The 21,770-nt window shown below is 42.1% G+C and overlaps 1 protein-coding gene across 2 annotated transcripts in view; it reads left to right on the top strand.

Annotated features, from left to right (window-relative positions):
- FAM120B (family with sequence similarity 120 member B) overlaps nt 1-12,759 on the top strand; it is a 37,191-nt gene extending 24,432 nt beyond the window's left edge. The window contains exons 7-12 of one of the 2 annotated variants that reach the window (XM_083606034.1): nt 3,423-3,629; nt 4,813-4,921; nt 5,293-5,433; nt 8,140-8,282; nt 8,362-11,323; nt 11,498-12,759. In XM_083606034.1, coding sequence (XP_083462160.1) covers nt 3,423-3,629; nt 4,813-4,921; nt 5,293-5,433; nt 8,140-8,189 — 507 coding nt within the window. In that variant the 3' untranslated portion in view covers nt 8,190-8,282; nt 8,362-11,323; nt 11,498-12,759. The remainder of the gene's footprint in view (nt 1-3,422; nt 3,630-4,812; nt 4,922-5,292; nt 5,434-8,139; nt 8,283-8,361; nt 11,324-11,497) is intronic. The other variant, XM_083606033.1, reaches the window with a different exon arrangement.
- The last annotated feature ends 9,011 nt before the right edge of the window (nt 12,760-21,770 follow it).

Raw genomic sequence — 21,770 nt, forward strand, 5'->3', positions numbered from 1 at the left:
AGCCTTGGCTTACAGTAAATATCAGTTTTGTTCAACCAAAGTATCACTTTACACAAATCTCCCAATGAAGCACAGTAAATAAACTTTTCCGAGCATATATAAACCCCAAACTGCTATTCTGTTTACTGTTAAATATTTACTGTGTGAAGCATTAGGGACATTTAAGAACTGGTTATTCTTGTTTTGTCCTTTCAACAGATATCTTAGCTGGTAAGACCTTCCTTTTCAACTGCATTGTGTTTGCTGCTGCCTTGACTAAGCAGGAAGGACTTAACTTAAGCTCTAGTCTTTTGGGTATATCCTACCCTTGTTCCAAGGTGCACAAGATGGCATGTGCCCCCCACCCCGGAGAATTGTACAAAATGGGTTAAGCTGAGAGACAGTGAACTAGCCGAAGTCACTCTGTCAACCATACCAGCCTAACATTAGTAATGCTCACAGTTCTGAAATCTTAGATATTCAAGCTGGAGGGTCACTTCTATAATGTTCATTCTACCATCATGTGATCTGCTCATTTGCATGGATTGATTTATCTGACAGATATCTTATATTTACTGACACTTATATTTATCCTTGTCAACATTCATTCAGCCTTTATTGGCATAATCCTTGTCAACATTTCCCTCATTGCAGGCAGAGGTAGGTGGATATGTGCCACTGTTCACACCAATGAGGTTCATCCTTGATTTGGGAATAAGCCAACAGATTTTTACTTAACAAACACTAACATCCATACAACCATCTGGCTGTAGCTGTCAGTCATTTAATTAAAGCATCTACTGCACTTTCTTTTAAAGACATCTTTAACAGGTTTAAGATTACCATTTAAAGTCATTGAAAATAACCTAATCTACACATAGCTCATGCATAACAGTCTTAAACACCTTCTACGTTTTCCACCAAACTGCTCTGTAGACACGCAACTATGTTTGAAAAGATGAGTGCTCCTCCTCTTCCTCCTCCTCCTCCTCCTCCTCCTCCTCCTCCATTATTGTTTTCCTTTTCCTAGGACCATGGAATCAATGGATCTTTTTTACTCTTCCAAGGAAAGCATCCTTCAGCCACTTCTGCATGGGAGCTGTGAAGCCATTCCATGCACTTGGGGCTGCAAGACAATGATGGGGCCCATAACATGTTTCTCCCTGGGTGGGAAAATCCCATGTGGCTGTGAAGGGCACCACAAGTATAGTAGAAACAGAAGCTGGTGTCTTTGCCCGGAGGTTGATTGTTTGCATTTAAAGCTAGGGTTCTGTTACCACGTTGGTCTATGCAAGTATATGTGTATGAAGAAAAAAAGGTGCTATTACATTTTTTAAAAACCGATGATGGAAAGCTTGCCTAGGCATGGATAGTACCATATGGTAAGCTCAAATAGGCTATGAGTATGAGGCGGGAGCAAGTTCCCCAGTTGGGTTCTCTCGATTATTAAAGAAAAGGGGGGACCAGAAACGTCCCTTCAGTAGGATCTACACTGCTGGAGTGGCACCTAAAATGAATGGGACTGCCTATCACCAGTAATTAAGTCATCCATCAAAGACAAAATGCACACACCTCACAGCAAGAGCTGCCAGGTGGGGCTGTGTCCTGGCTCTCCTCGTGCCATGGGCAAAGGACTTTGACTCAGCTAGGCATTGCTGGAAAGCATTCAGGCAAAAGCAGCTTGTATATAGGTAGCAGTAGGATCCCTCCTGCTCCACCGTCCCCACCATCCTTCCCCCGGTCCTTTGATTTCTCATTATGTGTTCCTGGGAGGCTGCTGCAGCTGGCACAGCCTCCTTGCCATTCAGGCAGCCCCACACTGAGCGCATTCTCAGGGTTGCACATGTTTGGTACTGCTGGGATGGTAAACTAACAGCAGGCCCGTAACCATGGGGGTGGAGGCAGCTGTGAGTCCCCCATGATATTCTATGCTTCCCACCCCCCCTAGCCTTTGCTTGTGGAGAGATAAAGAAAATATCCAGGCGTTATTCCACCCAGTTGCTCAGTAAGAAGTAAATGGGCTCCTTCTCTTCCTGGGTTCTTGGTGCAAAAGCAGTTGGACGTTAAAATTAATAACTACTAAGTTGATTTAACCAGTTGCCTGTCTTTAAAACATCAAAAGGCTTATATATCTGGCATTTTATTATTTGAATGTTTTGCTTATCCTCTCTGTGCCCTCCAATACATCCAGCACAAAATGTCTAGCTACAATATATCCAGCTACAAGCAGGTCTGACTACTTGTCGCATCTCCAAATCCAGTCACTTGGGGGGGGGCGGCGTCCAGTGGCCTTCTAATTTTGTGTGATGCACTCCAACAATACTTTCCCTCACTTTTCTAAGAATTAGATAGGTTTGTCTCTTATTTTTCCCTGTATTGGGGGGGTGGTTGTAGCCACAGCATCTTCTGTATGGCGGAGGAAGGCAACAAGACACATGACTACAATTCGGAGCCATTCTTCCTTCCAGCTCCTGTTTTGAGGCATATGCAGTCAGTGCTTCATTTATCCCCATCTCATCCACTAAACATTGCTGTCAAAATTAGAGATACCGGCCTTGTTTGCATGTCACAATAAGCCAAGGCTGGTGGCTTTTCATCTTTCATTGGGAATGAGCGGCATGCTTCATTCCTCCCCTGGCAGAAACCAGGAAAGCTTGGTTTCTCATGGCATCTGAACCTGGGATCATGGTTTGTTTCCCCCTAACAAATCAGAATTGCAAAACATTCCTAAGCTATGGTTTGTTGTTGGCTTCTGAATTCTACATTGTTGGGGAGAAGCAAACAACAATCCTGGGTTCAGATGCCGTGGGTAGTAATTGCAGCTTCCTGGTTTATTTGTCCCCCTTGCATCATAAATATGGCCCTGGTACAAGCGAAGAGTGGGATGGAAAATTATGGAATGTACTTCTGCTGTACCTATGTATGTATGTATGTATGTGTGTATTTACTGCCCTTCCTCCTAAAGGAGACAAGGGTAGCAAATAGGAAGCAAAAAAGCAAAAATATTTATTTAAAACATTTTAAAAACAATTCTAATAAAGATGGAGACGAGGCTTAAAAGGCTGTTTGGAAGAGGGAGGCCTTCAGTAGACATAGAAAAGACTGTAGGGATGGCACCTGTCTAAAGGGAAGATATTCTAAAGGGTATGCGCCACAACACTAAAGGCCCAATTCCTACATTGCATGGAACAGACCTCCTGATAAGATGGTATAAGTCAGACATAGGCAAACTCGGCCTTCCAGCTGTTTTGGGACTACAATTCCCATCATCCCGGACCACTGGTCCTGTTAGCTAGGGATGATGGGAGTTGTAGTCCCAAGACATCTACACCGAAACAAGCACCTTGAGCTTAGCCCAATAGCTAATTGATATATTATTGTGACGGAATCATGGTAAGCACAGGCAACAACTCCTTTCTCTTCCCTTTTAAATGCTTTAACAGCTTGCTCAGGTTGATTCAAGAGGTGTCCAGCTTGGCTCTCTCTTCATACGAGGCCTAGCTTTGATGATTAGAGCCAATAATACCTGTGGCCTCCCCTTTAAAGCGGATGACATAATGGCGTGGAGTGTATTTGATGGAAAACTCTTTCACACGAAATACCTGCAAGCCCACAGAGGATGCTCTTTACATGATCTTTTGGAAGGCAATGTAAGTACATAAGCCTGGGGTGGGGGTTGTTTTATTTAAAAGAAAAGCAAGCTTCGTTTGGGTTTAATTTTTATTTTAGGAAAGCTAACCCTGTCTTCTTTTGAAAATAAAAGAAGGTTTTCAGTGGTAGTACTTCCCCTTTGCAAACTTTTGTGCTTTTCCAGCAGTGGAAATCCACCTTGTCAAATTGAAAAGAGATCCCACTTGCTAATTGTTTCTGTTGCTGATGTAATGAATAAAAATATAAATGCAACCATCTTCTTCATTTTTTATTTTGGTCTTGAGATGAAAATCTAAAACTGACTTGTTTCTAGTTCCTTTGCCTTTTTCCATTCTGAGAGCCACATTCCCAGGCAGGGTGGGTAATGTTAATTATTATTAATTCATTAAATTTGTATACTGCTCTTCATCTGAAGAGTAGAGCAAAGTCCCTTACAGCCAGTGTCAGGATTTAAATCCAGATCAGGGCCCTGTGCCAGCAGTTCACGGCATTTCTGTGCTGTTTGGGGAGAAAGATAAACCTATCCTTCTGCAGGCAGATGACAATTATCCAGAGACTGGAGGAGATTCCCCATCCATTAGGGCCTTAAGTCATACATAGACAACTTGGTGAACCTGCTGGTGCTCATTGAAACCACACTGCACAAGTCTCTCTAGCAGCTCTGCAACATAACTGACCTGACTGGAAGCACACAGTGCTGAGCTAGAAGTGAAAGGATGTATTGGCACTGAGTCCCTAAAGTATAAAGTAAAGGTAAAGGGACCCATTAGGTCCAGTTGTGGCCAACTCTGGGATTGTGGCGCTCATCTCGCTTTATTGGCCAAGAGAGCCAGTGTACAGCTTCCGGGTCATGTGGTCAGCATGACTAAGCCGCTTCTGGCGAACCAGAGCAGCACACGGAAATGCCGTTTACTTTCCCGCCATTTATCTACTTGCACTTTGAGGTGCTTTCGAACTGCTAGGTTGGCAGGAGCAGGGACCGAGCAACGGGCGCTCACCCCGTTGCGGGGATTCGAACCGCCGACCTTCTGATCAGCAAGTCCTAGGCCCTGTGGTTTAACCCACAGCGCCACCCGCGGCCCTAAAGTATAGCCAAGATAAATGTTCTGGGGATTTCAGTGTGACTTCTCTGAAAACGAGAGGGAGAGTTTCCCATTGCTTTCATTATTTCCTTGTCTGCAGGAATCTTGGCTTGCCAAGTTTCAGGATCTGATGTCCCTTATTTGCAAAACTTGCTCAGCAAGAGGCAGGATAATTCAGAGCAGACAGCGACTGGACAGCTTCGTGACAGGTAGGTGCCATGTGAGTTCTTTTTGCAAACCACTTTGAGGTGTGTGTGTTTGCATTAATGGACAGTTCGTGCGGCAAAAGAAACATATATGGCAATATACCTGCAAGGTGTGCATGGTTTCCTATACGTATCTGTACAGAAAACCAAATATGAAGCTGTCCTACGCATGCCCACAATAAGGACTATGTTCATTGCTTCTGTGCTTTTAAATTGCAGTAGTTAGTAATTTTCAAGTTTTGCTTAAAGCAGAATATCAATAATTATGTCAACTGAAACTTTAAATTAATTTATATGCTATAACTTTCAGTTAGTTAGCTTTCAACCTGAGAACTCTGGATTTTATTTTGTTAGTGTTATAAATTCCTTTCCAGAGAGACGAGGAAGGGGAAGAGGTACTCACTTTCGGAATCCAAACAGAATTCCATCTCGTCCTTATCATGATCAGGGCAGTGACTCCCTGTGGTGGAGAGACCGTCAGCCACCTGGCCATTCATCTGAATCCCAGCCTCCAGGTAAAAAGAACGCAGCTTATAGATTAGCATTCAACTACATACCTGCAAAATCTTTCATTGCATCAATATTTTGATATCTAAAAGCATGTATTAAAAGGCTTTAACTTAACCACTGACAAGCTGTTAGCTGACTGCATACAGTGAAATGTAGGAATAGATGAGAAACCAGCTCATCTTAATTATGCATCAGTGACATTTTATAATAAGGTCACAAATAGATTATTGCATCAATAATCACAACAAAATTAAGCATCTCCCTCCAATATTCTAAATCTGCCCCACATATGCACGCAAATTTTTCCTGTTCCAACAGAAGCTTTATGTCGTTTGTTTTATTCCAGTTTCTTAAGGAATTTCAGTGGCGTGTTGTGTCAATCGCTTGCAGTTTCAGATTCTAATTTGTTACCCAATTCAGTATGATTGAGCTTTTGTGCAGAATCTCTATTTAATGGGTCTTGGACATACTTGAAAGTGAGCTTACAATTGCAATAAAGGGTTTTCCTCTTTCAAGCCTGAGATGTATTCAGTGTGATTAAAATATCACACTTAATTGTCTGTAATTTTCCTCCATCTCACCACCACAATTTGGCAGCCCTATATTAGTCCCCTTGTAAACATCAAGCTTAGAGCACCTGTTAATTTATCAGCTGAAACAATGCAAGTTTAATTTGCCACTTTAAACAACTGCCTCTCTAACAAAGTCTTATATCTCTGTATGTGACTGATTTTGGGGTAATTTGGAAGGATTATGACAGCACAGAGTATGGAACCAGGCCAAGCCTTCTCAAAGCTTGGGGTGAAAAAGGCCTGCATAGCCAACCCTCTTGCATCATCTGAGGTTGCCTGAGCAGAGAGGAGGCTGAGCACTTTCTCTGGAGTTCTGTACATTGGAGGTTGGTTTATTGGGGCAAATGGCTGCTGTTCCACCAACATCGCCCAGCCTACAACCAATCCATGGCCCATCAGCTTCGTCCTCCCTAGTGTCAATGTTGCTCTTGCAGAACTCAGCAGGGAGGAGGATGGGAACAAAACTAGAATTAGTTGGCTCTGCCTCCTCCTACTGGTAATCTCCCTGCAGTCTCAATGGGCACCAGCCATGACCTGGTTCTGTGTTGGGTATTTCATTCTTCTCCCACCCCCAGAAGAAATTACAGAGAAAAACAACTAGTTGAGAATTCAGAGGTTGTGCCCCTTCTCACAGCATCCACTGGCCAGAGAGGAAGGAAGCAGCGTGATTTGGATTTCCTAATAGGACAGTGAATTGTCCCTCTTGTCTTGAATCCTTCATGGCATTCAATTAAAAGAGATAGGACTTCATCCTCTGAGAAAGTAGAAGCCGTACCTCTTCCTTCATAGAAGGCAGGCACCAGGAGAGGGGAGTGTGAGTTCCTCCATTCAAACCAAACACCTTCAAGGGCTGCCTTAGCAGGGCCTATTTTCTAATGTTTAATCTCACACTCAGTAAGAGAACACATCCAGTTTCCATAGGGCTTACTGCTTTCCATGAATACACTGGTAGTTTTGAAGCAATGCACATTTGAGTTCAAATTTATGTTAGTATACCGTGGCAGGCAGTAACTGCTTCATGCAATAAGCTAAGTATGGACTGTGAATTGAAGCATCCTTCCATTCAAGTTTGTCTCAGATGTTTATAAGGTTACCTGAAACAGCCATTGTTGATAGATAATTCATAACTCCATTAGGGTGTAAATAAAGAGCCATGTTCTTCCAGCTTTTTATCCTACCTCTTCTCCCCATCAATTAGAATTCTGTATCCTATGTAGTCCCACAGTGTTCAGTCATGTCCCCTGTGACTTTACAAATCTACATGAAACCACTGAGTGGAATACAGGGTCAAGGTGCTTGTGGTTCACAAGCTGCATGAAAGTAGGAGCAAAAAGGGGAATGCTCAAGATGTGTGCACAAACCACTCATCTTGGTTTAGAATTATGTGTGAACATGAGAAATATAGGGTCAAAAACATTGTGTCACCCTGGGTGGGATATAAATTAAGCCTGTCTGGTCTCTTAAATCTGAGGACGAATCCCTTTTCATAGTCCTCCCATTAGAAGAGGTATATTGGGTGGTAATACAGTGAAACCTCAGTTTTCGAGCATCTTGGGAGTCAAATGTTTAAGCTTTCGAATGCCGAAAACCCGGAAGTAACTGCTTTGGTTTTCAAACGCTTTTCGGAAGCCAAATGTGCTACACTGCTTCCGTATTGAGTAAATTCTTCCGGAAATGCATGCTTTGGTTTTCAAATGTTTCGTAAGTTGAACGGTCTTCTGGAATGGATTATGTTCAAAAACTGAGGTTCCACTGTACTACAGAAAAGGTGTTCTCTGCAGCGGTGCCCACATCATGAAATGCCCTCTCCAGGAAGTATGACTGGTGCCAGCTATGTTGATATTTTCCCGTTTGCCTGGGCCTTCTCAGGGTTTTCTTATTGGTTTATATTGCTAGGTTGTTATGAGTTGTGCTAGTTTAAAAGGATATTTTATGCTTGGCATTAAGGTTGAATCTAGGGATTTTTTTATCTGCTTTGTTTGTCTGATGGTTTAGCTTTCATCTGAACTGTAGATTGCAAGTTGAATGGTGGGATAAAAGTGTACTGAACAAATAAATCCTAAAATGAATAAAATAATTTCTGAAGTGTTACCAGGGATGCTGTTTGAGCATTAAAAATAATCTTTTTCCCTCCATCAGGTCGAGGATATGGACCAAGACACCAACCTCCCAGGGGACAAAGATTCTAAGTAAATAGCTGCAATAGTAATTAATGGAAAGAGATAGAAAGTGAGTTAATGAAAAGTTTTCAAAGCTATTTTAAAAGATTTTTAGATGCATTTGTAAAATAAAATAAAATTCTTTTTGGCCCCCATTTACTTTTTTTTTAAACATTTGAATTTGTGCCTAGTATAAAACAAGTATGAGAGTTTTGCCTCAATAAAGCTGTCAGACAAAGCCAGACAAAGCCAGGACTAAGTAATATTGAGCCCCAGAGCTGTACCTACTCCCCAAGGGTTCCACCACCTGGCTTTCTGCCCCCTGTGGCAACAAAGATAGGCCAGGCATTCCAAGGGAAAAGATAGTGGGGGAGCCTTTGTACTTCGGTTTATGAGGCCTATATAGCCTACATTTGAAAGTACTGGCCATACTATCTTTAAGGCTACTTCCTCTTGAATATTTGACATCTGCTGTCAAAACATGAGGACCAAATTTTCTAGTGTGGATGTTGACATTTGAGGCAATGGGTGAGGTCTTGATACAGTTGCTGTAGTTTTCTTTATCAATGTTTCTCTTGATCCTCCCCCAAATAAATAGTTAAATAATTAAAGTTAAAATAATGTAAAACTGTGGTATCACAACATACATACATACATACATACACAGCACATTATCCCAATGTCTTCCTATTCTCTTAATAAATGGCTTCAGAATTGCAGCCCAGAGGCAGTTCAACTTTACATCTAGATGGTCTGTAAACCAAGCTATCAATACGAGCATCATAGTTTTATAACATTTGTCCATAACCAACAGGGAATGCCACTCAGGTTTTCCGGGTTGTTGTTGTTGTTGTTTTTGCTGCGTAAGATGGTGTAGTCTATTTTAAAGAGCTGAGAGCACCGAAGCACATACATATTTGTTGTTCATCTTGTAGTGCATGGTCCGAGATCCTTGTCTGAGGTATAAAATCGACTGTTGCATAGACAGAATTAAAAATAATTATCACAGCAAATCAACATTCACCTACACTTGTCTGTTATCAGCTAGAGAGTTATAAAGATCAGGAGGGGCTTACCTATGTAGTTCCAAACAAAAGTTTCATTTCATTTTGTATTGCCACACAAACATGGCAAATGTTCTTTTTTCTGTGAATATATAGAGCAATTGCTTACTTTAGCTCCATGACTGTTTCTTTGTGTTTTTAGATGGCCCCAGATGATTCTCGTCCTGGGTGGAACTGGAGGGAGGAAGAGTGAGAGAGGAAAAGGAGGTCTGATAATGTATGGAAAATTAATCATTATTAATCATTAAAACCAACTGACTGATTTATATTGCTGGAAGAGCAATTAAGCACATTCTAGCTTTTAAAAAATGAGCTTTGTAATGTAGCTTGCCTTGACCTGAAGAGCTATGCTTAAAACACAGCAAAACCTATTATAGTGAAAGGGAAAATCTTCAAAATGGGGTGTGGGCAATCTTTGATGTTTCCAGCTCTTACTGATATGGGTGCCTTTGTGCCAATAAAAAATAATGATCTTATTAGCAGTCAGTTTTTGGTACCCACAATGTATATTGGTATATCTCTTTGATAGAACTGCATCCTATTTTTCAAGCAGAGTTCCCAAAGCAGTTCACAGCATACGTAAGACATAACTGAAGCATCAGAGTGAATTGAATTTTAATATTCTAACATAAACACACTTGAAATCTGATTATGGGAGAAATTTAATTCTGGACAAACTAGGAGAGATAAAGGGGCGCGGGTGGCGCTGTGGGTTAAACCACAGAGCCTAGGACTTGCTGATCAGAAGGTCAGTGGTTTGAATCCCCATGACGGGGTGAGCTCCCGTTGCTCGGTCCCTGCTCCTGCCCACCTAGCAGTTCGAAAGCACGTCAAAGTGCAAGTAGATAAATAGGTACTGCTCCGGTGGGAAGGTGAACGGTGTTTCTGTGTGCTGCTCTGGTTCGTCAGAAACGGCTTAGTCATGCTGGCCACATGACCCGGAAGCTGTATGCCGGCTCCCTCGGCCAGTAAAGCGAGATGAGCGCCGCAACCCCAGAGTCGGCCACGACTGGACCTAATGGTCAGGGGTCCCTTTACCTTTTTTAGGAGAGATAAAGATTATATATTTGCTATATTTTGGTGAGTGTACTATGTTTGCATTTAATAAAGAAAAGGGCAGTGATGAGTGTGTAATGCAGCTTTCCCAAATAAAATTAACCCAATGCTATATCATCATAGTATTGTGCTTATAAATATGTAGGTGTGAAAAGCAGAGAAAATAATACAGAATACTATTTAGTTAGCAGGCTAACAAGGTGAGAGAGTGGCTGGCCCCTTAACTCCAACCAGTTTTGGATGATGCTCATTGCTTGGATCCATTCTCTTTGGCCAGCTCCCCTGCTACAGCAGACAGAGAGATTGCCACCTCATTTTTAAACCTCTGAGATCAGCAGTGAGTATCCAGGAAGTTCTTTCAGCACAGAGAGCCTAATTCAATCCCTTGTGGGACAAAGGTGATAGCTAACATTACAGCAGCACATCTTGCCAGCAGAAAATGTATGAATGAACCAGAGTTTATCACATCACTAGGGATCTCTTTTTTAAAATATATATTCAAAATGTGGCGTTTCAAATAGCTCTCATAGAAGGTTCATACAAAGCGAGATAATTTTTTAGCTCTGGTTCATTTTCCCAATTGTAGAAGACACACCAAAATTTGCATGGCACCTGGTGACTCATATAAAGGTTTAAGATAAGTCCTTTCATACCCTGGGGGAACTGAAATAGGTATTTTCTTCTGCTTCTATTTCCTAATCAGTGCTTCCTTCCAACAAACACTCATACACAATTGATCTTTTAGTAGTAATATCTCCATTTCTTTTCACTAGGAGTTTCAGGAATAGCTCAGCCATTTGTAAATAGGCACACAATATACAGTGGTATCTCAGGTTAAGTACTTAATTCGTTCCAAAGGTCCGTACTTAACCTGAAACTGTTCTTAACCTGAAGCACCACTTTAGCTAATGGGGCCTCCCGCTGCTGCCGCGCTGCCAGAGCAAGATTTCTGTTCTCATCCTGAAGCAAAGTTCTTAACCTGAAGCAATATTTCTAGGTTAGCGAAGTCTGTAACCTGAAGCGTATGTAACCTGAAGCACCACTGTATACATACTTTCACGTACACAGAAAGCATCTAGAATGCATGTCCAGTGGTCAAAATGATGCAGTGTTTGACTATTGTTAGTTTTCTTCTGGCATAATCATGGCTATACTTTTGCAAACTTCCAATTCAGATAGCACTTCATTGTGGATTGTACCCTGTCTCCTGAATTTAAGCTTGATATATGGTCCCTGTCACACAATCTTCACGCAAAAGCAGGCTCTTAAAAAAAAGTGCACATAAAAACCAAACTTCTGTTGAACCAAATTGTAGACTGAAAACAAGGTAATTATGGAGCGCACTGGCTTATCTGATAAAAAATCATTTTGCTCAAGAAGTTTATGATTAGAGTTACTGCTGGCTGTATTTATATGCTAAGTAGATTTCATGTTCATTTATATCTTAAAATTTTGCTCATCTAGGATGGACTTAAATGAGGATTTGAATATCATTTGGTATTCACCTTACCCTACGGCTTTATTGTTCATCAATTCCCTTTCTTATCATCTCTCTGTCTCACCTATAGTTTTATTATTTGTGACGTTCTTGCATTAATCCTGCATTTCCATGGTATATGCCTTCCAAGTACATGATGTTTAATTTGTGTTATTTGCTGTGTGTATCAATGACATCTTATTATTCTTAGACTCCCTGGTTCTTCTTATTTTTAAGTAACCTTCACAATTTTTAGGATCGATATACTATTTCTTTGTTGATCATTGAAGCTTTTGTTTCTCTCCCTCTTAATTTTCTTTCAATTTTGGGTTCAGGGTTTCTTTTAACAAAATGTACCATGGCTTGGACCCTAATTTCTGTTCTGTAAATAGAACTCCCCACCTCCCATCCTTTCATCCTCTATAGCTTCCTGCTGAGAGTTAGGAACCTCAGAAAAGCATATGATGTAGGGGATGGGCTGCAGTGGGACAAGGGAATCCCCCCTCTCCCCCCAAAAAGAATCCATACATCTTCATATATGTATGGGCCATCTTTGCTGTGAGACCCACAATATCCACTCCCTGCTTTGCTGGCCTATTTCCACCTGGCCTGGGAGGGTGGAGCCCAGACTGACTCTTGCTTCAAAAGCTGCTGCTACTGCAGAAGGAGCCAGAGGCCATCTTACAAGACCCGCTGCTCAGGAGGGACCAGGGACCAGGAGGTGGGGAGCTTTTGTTGGGATCACAAGTTTAATTTTAGAGAGGCTTAATTTTTGCTGTTACTGGTATTATGTTTTTGTATCTTTATTCTTACACCATATTATGAATTATGTGGGGATTTTTCAGTTTTATTGTATCCTTATTGAGATATTTTCATGTATTGTTTATGACTTAAATTTAGTTTTAGTTTTTTTGTAATTTTGTAATTCATTTCATGTTGTAAGCTGCTTTGAGCCTGTTATAACTATGGAAAGGTGGCATGCAAATAAATGATAACTGTTGAAGGCTTGTTGTTCTTTCCATAATTGTAATTTATGTTATCCTCCAAAATCACTTTATTATTATTATTATTATAGGGTAATATACTTCATAGTGGTTCCCAATATACCATAGAACTTTGTTCAATACAGACAGTCTTGTAAAAGGTAAAAATAACAGTTACTCAGAATACGTCCTGAAGAGTAACAGACGCAGCTGCTTCATTCAGGCAGGCTTTACATGGTAATTGAGTTACTAAGACGTACTTAAGTCTAGGTTAAAAATGGAGCCTGAGCTGGAGCTCACACTTTCAATGATCTCACATTGTAGGCATGGTGGAGATGAGCAGAAAGAGAGGATGTCCTGGCAGGGAGGAGCATAAATGGCTACGCCTTCTTGCCATCTGGGCACAGAGAGGAGGGATCTTACAGAGTTCTCTCTAACGAGTTTACAGGAAAGCTGTTTGAGCCCCGGTCCCTTCATGTGCCTATCTGGCAAAACGGAAATTGTTGGTTTGACTGCAATTAAATATCCCACACAGCTTGCACAAGCATTTCAGCTTGCAGATAGAACAATCCTCTGTTGTTCTTCCGACCCTACAGATCCAGTTTTCAGGGGAAGGAGAGGGAAAGCTCCCTTGCACAAGCAGAAGTCCTTCTTTCCACTAATCAGGTGTATTAAGTGAATTCAAACTTAGGTTTTTACATATTGACATTGTGGCTCTTTGCCATTGTTTTATTTTTGAAGAAAAATGTTCTGTTTATTGCTTTGGACATAATCTTGCAGGAAAACAGCATACAAATGCACTGATTTCCCCAATTATATGTGAGCATACCCCAAGACTTGGGGAAATCCTTTCAGATCTGTATGTTCCACTCCCTGGTTCACAAAAAACAACAGTGTGTTCCTGGTTCACCTGCACTTGAGAGGATGCGGGTGGCACTGTGGTCCAAACAACTGAGCCTCTTGGACTTGCCAGTCAGCAGTTTGGTGGTTCGAATCCATGCGACAGGGTGAGCTCCCATTGCTCTGTTCCAGCTCCTGCCAACCTAGCAGTTCAAAAGCAAGTCAAAGTGCAAGTAGATAAATACCGTAGGTACTGCTCCGGTGGGAAAGTAAACAGTGTTTCTGTGCACTCTAGTTTCCGCCACGGTGTTCTGTTGCACCAGAAGCGGTTTAGTCATGCTGGCCACATGACCCAGAAAGCTGTTTATGGACAAACGCCGGCTCCCTCGGCCTGAAAGCGAGATGAGCACCGCAACCCCATAGTCGCCTTTGACTGGATTTAACCATCCAGGGGTCCTTTACCTACTTTTACTTGAGAGGCCATTACTGTGGGCCTGAATATGTTAACTGATATTATGGTTCCGCCACCATTTGCAAGTGGAATTTATTTATTTTTACCTCACCCTTCCTCCCTTAGCAGCACAGGACAACTTAAAGCATAACTGCTATGTGCCCGCTTTCAAACAAAGCCAAACAGCTGTGATAGCACAGCTTACTCAACCTTGGGGATTTATTAAGAACAAGCTTGGACGTCAAATAAGGTGTGCTAGTTCCATTGTTGATACGAAGGAACACTGAAAAGTGAAAACGCCAGTCATGAACTTAAGTCAGTGCCTTGGGGCCGCGTGTGATTTTTTTTTTTTTTTTGTCGTCGTTCAAAACACAGGCCCAGTTACCTAGGAGCTGAGAGAAGCAATGCATTTGGAGACAACTTGCTTTGTGAAAAATCAACACATACAATAACACGATCAGACCATGATTAGAAATCGTACAGAGGGACTGTGATTGCTTAAAAGCCAGTCTTGGGAAACACTGTGCTTAGACATTTTGAAACCCCTTCTGTGGCCCTAGAAAGCGCAGCTGGCCCATGGTCTTTATCTTGAAAAGCAAAGGATCATTCCCATTTTGCAGTAAGGCTTCCACTTATCGGGGCCTACCAGTAGCAATTTGCAACAATAGAGGAACAAAGATGCCATTTGACCTAGAATACAATTTTCAACTAATTAATAAAGTGACCATTAGTTCCTGAGGGGATAATAACAGGAGTAAGAGCAAATTACTGTGCTAACTAATGCTTGCTAAGGGGGTGCAAAGGAGACACGGTCATTGTATTGCAAATGTATTGAGGCTCTATTCTCCCCACCCCCCACCCCACTAATACTCTTAAAGTGCTCCCACTCAACACTTGCTCCTTCTAGGACCCTTGCAAAACATGTAAGAATTAGCCCTTCAAAGATCAATCAGGATCTAATTGTTGCTAACAAAGTGCCACCTGGTGAGAAATGTTACAATATACCTTCATTACAAAGCATTCAGTCTCTCAGCCCTACAACTACAGTAAAGGGGGAGTGAGGGTGGAGAGACTCTGTTTCCCCCTGTTATTTCCAGGCACCTGCAATGCTTATAAAAGGCTTCAAGGCAAAGGAAAATGTGCACTTTGCACTGCAAGGCCAGAGTTGGTTCTGTTATGTTTGCAGTATCTAAGAACGGCTATTTACAATGCCCAGACGTAAAGTACTCTGTTTTACACTAGCAGTTCTCCAGTGGTATCTCAAAAAAAATAAATGCCTGGACCTCGCCTAGTAGAAGTCTGGCATTCAGTGTTATTCTTTCCTTTGGGGAAAACTGTTCAAAAGAAGTCCATCAAAATAGACAGGGTATCACAGCAATGTCAGCTGATATGGCAGGTACATAAAAGGGATGGGGAGCTGTAGCACAAAGGAGAAAATATATTCGGAAATGCACAGTCGGATAACAAAATAATTAAAATATATTTGCATTGAGATCAAATCACAAATATACACACACACACACACACACATACATGTACATAGACGAAACAAAAAATAAATCAGAACCACATCAAAGTGGTTATAGCACCTAAATAAATATATACCTAAGAATACTATGCCCAGGGCAGGTTGTATTTTAATATACTCTTTGTACAATGTGCATTGTGTTATTTGTACTTTAAATCTGATTGTTAAGTGCTTTTAATCAGAAAAGCAGGATAATTGTATATATTCATTGGGGACGATAAATAGGGCAATATAATTTGCCTGCTATGGCAATAGCTAGCTTGCAGTGGCTTAATGTCAGCATGGCTTACTTAGTTGGGAGCCTGTGGTCTCCTAGCCACCAAGGTGAGAACCAAACAACAGTACAATAGCCCACACAGGATGTAGCTTTGCCACCAGCCACCTCTCCATTGACCATGGCAACCATGTGGACTCCCACCAATGAGGGAATGGCATCCCAAATGGCACTTCCACATCAGCCTGACGCGCCAGAGTAATTAATGATTCCCCTTGCTCTGGCAAGTGAATGAGGTAAAAATAAGCCTTTCAAGTTTGTGACAGATTAGAGAAGAAAATGACAAAAATAAGCAGAGGCTGGATACTTCTTTCCCATTCTTTGATAGGGTTTAAATAGTAACAACTCATTGCCCGTTCATTTGCATTTTGGATTAAAATTCAATGTTGAATTTGAGCTGCCTGAAGATCCCATGTTAAAGCTCAGTGTGCTTTACCTACGCAGTTAAACCTATACAGTCAGAAAATAACACCACATAGTTCAGTGAAGCTGACACTCAGGAAATTATGGACAGGATTGCAGTTAGGCTGATCCTAATAAGATGGGTTTTAATGGCTGGCCCTATCATTGGGCTGGGTAAGTAGGCTTCCTCAGGCAGCAGATGGGGTCAGTGGTGCTCCCAGCCATTCCCCTCTCTTGGAGGACTGAGATGTGTGTACTATTTGGCCTGCCCTGTGCCCCGCTGAGGTGCAGTGGAGGGTTGCTGTGTTGTTGCCAGTGAAGAATCAGCTACGTACTAGTCGGGTTGACTTCTGTGTTCAAAATGAGGGCATCAACTTTGCCCCAGGCATCAATAAAGCAATAAAGACCTGGAAAGCTGTCTGTGGACAAACGCCAGCTTTCTCGGCCTGAAAGCTAGATGAGCGCCACACCCCATAGTCACTGTCCAGGGGTCCTTTACCTTTACCTTATTGTTCAGAATATAAACTTACCCAGCGGGTAATGCTCACTTGTATCACAAATGAAGCAACATTCCGCCAAGAGGTTGTTCTCCAGCTTGGGATGTTCACAGTTCTTCTGACCATGAGCCAGCCAGCTGGGATGTGTCATTTTTTATAGCATTTGAATGCTCCATAGAATTTTTAGGAAATCCCTGGAAATGATTGCTGTGTACATGCTCCCATCCAGTCTGTATCCAGTACGTACATAACGTTGGCAAGAAGCGTCCCCCCAACATTAGCCACAAGCCATATTCATCCTGTCGTTTCTTATGAAATACAGCACACTCGCCTCTTATCCACATCCCTAGCCTTACAGAGAACAGTCCTCTGCTTGAAGGGCTGTCCGAGGATTGAACTGCAGTTGAAGGAGTCCTCTGTTTGCCCAGTTCAAACCTGATTTACAGGTTTAAAAACAACAAACAAACCACCAATGAGTGCAGGGACCTTGAAGTTGACCATCCACAGTTGGCAGACTGAGAAAACATCCAGACCCCCTAGTCACAGTCTTCCCCCCACTGTGTTGAGAAGATGCATTGTATTTCAGTTCAAATGATAGGCATTATTTCTAAATTTGCCTGGAGGATACATGGGGAGAGGAAGGGGAAAGTCCTGTTGCGCAAGCTGAAGTCTGCATGCAACCCTGTGTCTCTTATCCCTTTTTGGACAATGCATATCCTCTTTTCTGGCAATGCTTAAGTGCCCATCTTTCCTGCCCATGTTGACTTGCTTCTCCAATGCCACATAACCCTTTCTGACAATGGGGAGCTTCTGCTACCCTTCCCCTCCTGAGTGTATTGTCTTTAAATGGGTTGGTGATTCTGGCGGAGCATTTTACCTGTTTTACCTAGTCCCTCTCTGTGCCTTTGGAATATATTTTTTCATTTTAGGAAGACTTATTTCCACTTAAAACAGCCACCACTTCACAATCCCCCTTTCAGGTTGTCAATATCAGCCCAATGCTGTCGATTCTGTTTGATGTTCATTTGGCAACTGCAGAGTAAGATAGGAACGGTGTGGTGGACACAGGTATGGGCAGTCACTCCTGGCTTGCAGAGTGTCTGCCCATATCTGTCGACTGTCTTACTATGTTAGTCCTCAAGGGATTAATGAATTCACCCCAAGGCGGCCCCACATTGGCCCATTACTAGACTGTGTGAAAGTGCCTTAGGTCTGTTCTCCAACTGACATGCAGAAGATGGATGGAGATCCAAGTCTCATTAGCATGAGAGAGAAGCGCCTGTGAAAATCTCTCATGCATCATTGGGAGAAAGGAACCACATACTTTTATAGCATATCAGGGGCAAGCTATGTGTGAATATTTCAGTTATCCTTTTTTACAAACATTTATTAGCATACTCCAGTTTTTTTTAGGAAGCGGGGAAGTGCTGGTCTAGATGGCAACCTCCTTTGACATTCAATGATGTTTTGGTATTAGAAAAGTGTTGAACATATAAGTTATATCATTTCTAAAATGTCTGTGCTACTTGAATTGTGATTCCCCTGACCTTCAGTATCAAGGAATATGTGGTCTGGGGTGGGTGGGTGGTTGTGTTTTTCCCTGTAGTTTCCCTGTAGTTGTGAGTTTGGGGTTTTATAATTTTATTTACAATTTATTGTTCACCTCTTCTCCCATACATAAGTCTTTTTTTAAAAAAAAACAACCCACCACACAGAATCATAATGTAAAATTTATAGGTATATTTATGTGCGGGAGGTGGGTGTTCTGGTGGTGAAATCCTGAAGTTATTTCTGGTTGCACTCACTTTAAAATGATGATTTTGATAGTTTTATATTAAGAATTTTTAATATATGCCACGATGAAACTGGAAGTCACAGCAAACAATCAGCACAAAACAAATCTTCCCATCTCTTAGTTTTCAGAAGTGTGGCTGGTTTTTAATATTTATCTAGGAAACCGAAATATTTATACAAATAATGTTGCTGTGGTTGTGTTTATTTTTATTTTTTTAAGAATGATCAATAAAACTGGAAAGATCAGGACACCTAGGACTTGGCAATCCCTGTTAATTAGTGTTCTTGGGAAAACCTGCCTGTGATGAAAATAAAGCCCCTGTCGTTAAAACCCACTGCATTTCCTTTTGTGCAGCTGAATGTTGTTAACAATGTTGCATTCTGGTTAAGTAAAAATCTAAAACTGCACTGAAGTGTTAATAATTGGTTCTTGAGCAGATTCCCTAATGCTATTCACTTTTCCCTGCTAATCTTCCTGTGTGAGCTATAACAATGCAGCACCAAGTGAGAAGGAAATGTCAGGTTATGTTACAGGGCCAGCCTCCTGCCCACCCTCCATCTGTGCTGATGTCAGTGCTTATTGGAACATATGCTGCCTGTTGCTCACTGGCCATCTGTTAGCTGAGCTGATGAAGTGTTCCAGTTACTGTGGCAACGGAACCCTTGATTGCTAGTGGCACCACAAACATTTTCTGCTCGGGTTTCACTTTTATCCCTGCTCAGGAATGGCAGGAAAGGGAAGGGTGTGCGTTACAACTGCCCGGCCTGTCCACCGCCACCTCTTCCAGATCCCAGGTTAAAATAGTTATTAGGGCAGGAATTTAAGGCACATGTTTGTAAGGTACACTGCAAACCTTGGAGCCATTAAGCTGGTTTTTAAAAGCAAGGTGTTTATATTTCTTGCTTTCCTAGTTGCAGTTATCACCTAAGAAGCACCAAAGTCATTGTAATGGAAAGATACCCGCTGGCCTCCAGTTCATCAAAGGCCTTCCGCCCATGGAAAGTGGTTTCTAAGCACAGAGTGATGCTCCTTTCGGATTCAAGACTACTCATATAAAAGGGTGCTGTGCAATATATATATCCTTGGGGAAGGCACATGATCCTTCCAACACCCCACATATATCACAAAACAGATGGCACCTGTTTCCTTCTCCCTGAACAGGTGATCATTGCTGACAATGCCAATCACTTGTTCATTGGGGAGAACCCTGAATGTACAGTTGTTGTCTTTTTGGTTCCTGACCAATATTTTTCATGTTTAACGTATGGAGTAAACAGTTACAAAAGACGTGATTCTTTGTGGGATCTGTTTTGTTCACCAGACTTTTGAGAAAGTAACTAGGTCCCATGTTTTGGCTTCACTACTCCGACACTTCCTAATGTACAAAGGCCTTCTCTCATTTTTCTCATAGTAACCCTAGGTAAACCAAGACCTACAGTAGCTATCACAGCTTGCTTATGGTTACCCAAGGCCATGTTCCAGTATGACAAAGAGGCAAAAATTCTAAATACTCTAAAGGACTGTGACCTAGAATGGAACTGGCTGGATGGGTACACACCCTGGACCTGGAACAAGATGTAAGTGTTGTTGAACTGACTGGGAACAATGACCACAGTGCTGTCAGATTTGGCATATCTTTAAGTAAGCAATTGCCAAGGAAATCCAACACAAGTACCATATATTTGACTTCCAAAGAGGAAACTTCTCCAAAATAAGGAGATTGATAAAAAGGGAAGTTGAAAGGCAAAGTCAAGAGGGGCAAATCTCTCAAAAATGCTCAGCTAGAATGCATGCCAGAGATCAAGAAAGGTACCACTAGGGCCAAGAGGTTACTTAATATTAAAATCAAGGGTAACAGCTGTATCCAACACTGCGGCCCTCTTGCCAGCCTCCCCCACCCAAGCACCCTCAAAATCAGTTCTGGAGGTTTAGGGGAATACCGGAACAGATTTTAGAGCTATGCTCTAAGCCAGGCATGGCCAAACTTGGCCCTCCAACTGTTTTGGGACTACAATTCCCATCATCCCTGACCACTGGTCCTGTTAGCTAGGGATGATGGGAGTTGTAGTCCCAAAGCAGCTGGAGGGCCAAGTTTGGCTATGCCTGCTCTAAGCTGTTTTAGAGCTATTTTTGTGTGTGTTGGAAGCCGCCCAGAGTGGCTGCGGAATAATAATAATAATAATAATAATAATAATAATAATGCTCAGGGAGGAGAGGGAAAAGAAATCCTGTTGCATAAACATTGGATGCACCCCCCAAATCTCCCCATCTCTGTGTTCGGAGGGATTACCTCTTAATTAAATATGTTTAGAAGTGAAGCCTAAATTCTGTTATTGCTGTTGTTATTTTGCAAGCGTACCATACCAACCCCCCATTATGTACATTGTACTTGAATGGTCTAAAGAACAGACAGTACCCCTTTCTTTATCTTTAGAGCTCTCATTGGCACCAAAATTGGGTGCTTCAAGCAAATATTAGATAGAATGCAAGGCCTCCGTTGTTTCAATACGACAACACGAAAAAGAAGAGAGGGGTACGTCCTGATTAATGAACCTTGCTTATTGACCCAGGTGATTGTGCTAGACGATAACTTTCCATTTACTCTCTGCTGGTGCTCCTCACTGCTCGGTTCACAGTTCTTCCCCTTTCCCTTCTGCACTCCTGCCCTTTGCATGACCTCATCTGCTCCGATGATCTTTCGTGCCACCACCACTTGATACTCCTCGCTCTCCTCCTTGCTCCCCCCTCCCGGCAATCACTTCTTGAATGGCTTGCTCCTTTTTCCTGCTGCTTTCACACACAAGGTGCTCAGTTTTATTCCTAGTCCTCCTCCCTACCCCATCCCATTCAGGAGAAACCATTTGCTACTAGGCTAAACGTTCCCAATACTCATCTTGTATGGAACCAAGCAAGATTGGGCACCTGTGGCGGGTCAGCTAAAGCAGTATGTAAGTTGGCAATTGCATGGGCATTTCTACAGGATCAGAAGTCACAACGGAGGTTCAAACACATGATCATTTACATTAGGTTATAGCAGTCCTGCCACTGGAGTGAAGGTAATGAATTGGGCACTGTGTTATATCTGGCCACTGTGAAGTAAGTGGTTCATTTCCTAACCCAGGGTTTCCCAAACTTGGGTCTCCAGCTGTTTTTGGACTACAACTCCCATCAACCCTAGCTTTCAGGACCACTGGTCAGGGATGATGGGAATTGTAGTCTCAAAACATCTGGAGGGCCGAGTTTG

The sequence above is a fragment of the Podarcis filfolensis genome (genome assembly GCF_964270895.1).
Source record: "Podarcis filfolensis genome assembly, chromosome: 3".
In the NCBI taxonomy this organism is placed as follows: Eukaryota; Metazoa; Chordata; class Lepidosauria; order Squamata; family Lacertidae; genus Podarcis; species Podarcis filfolensis.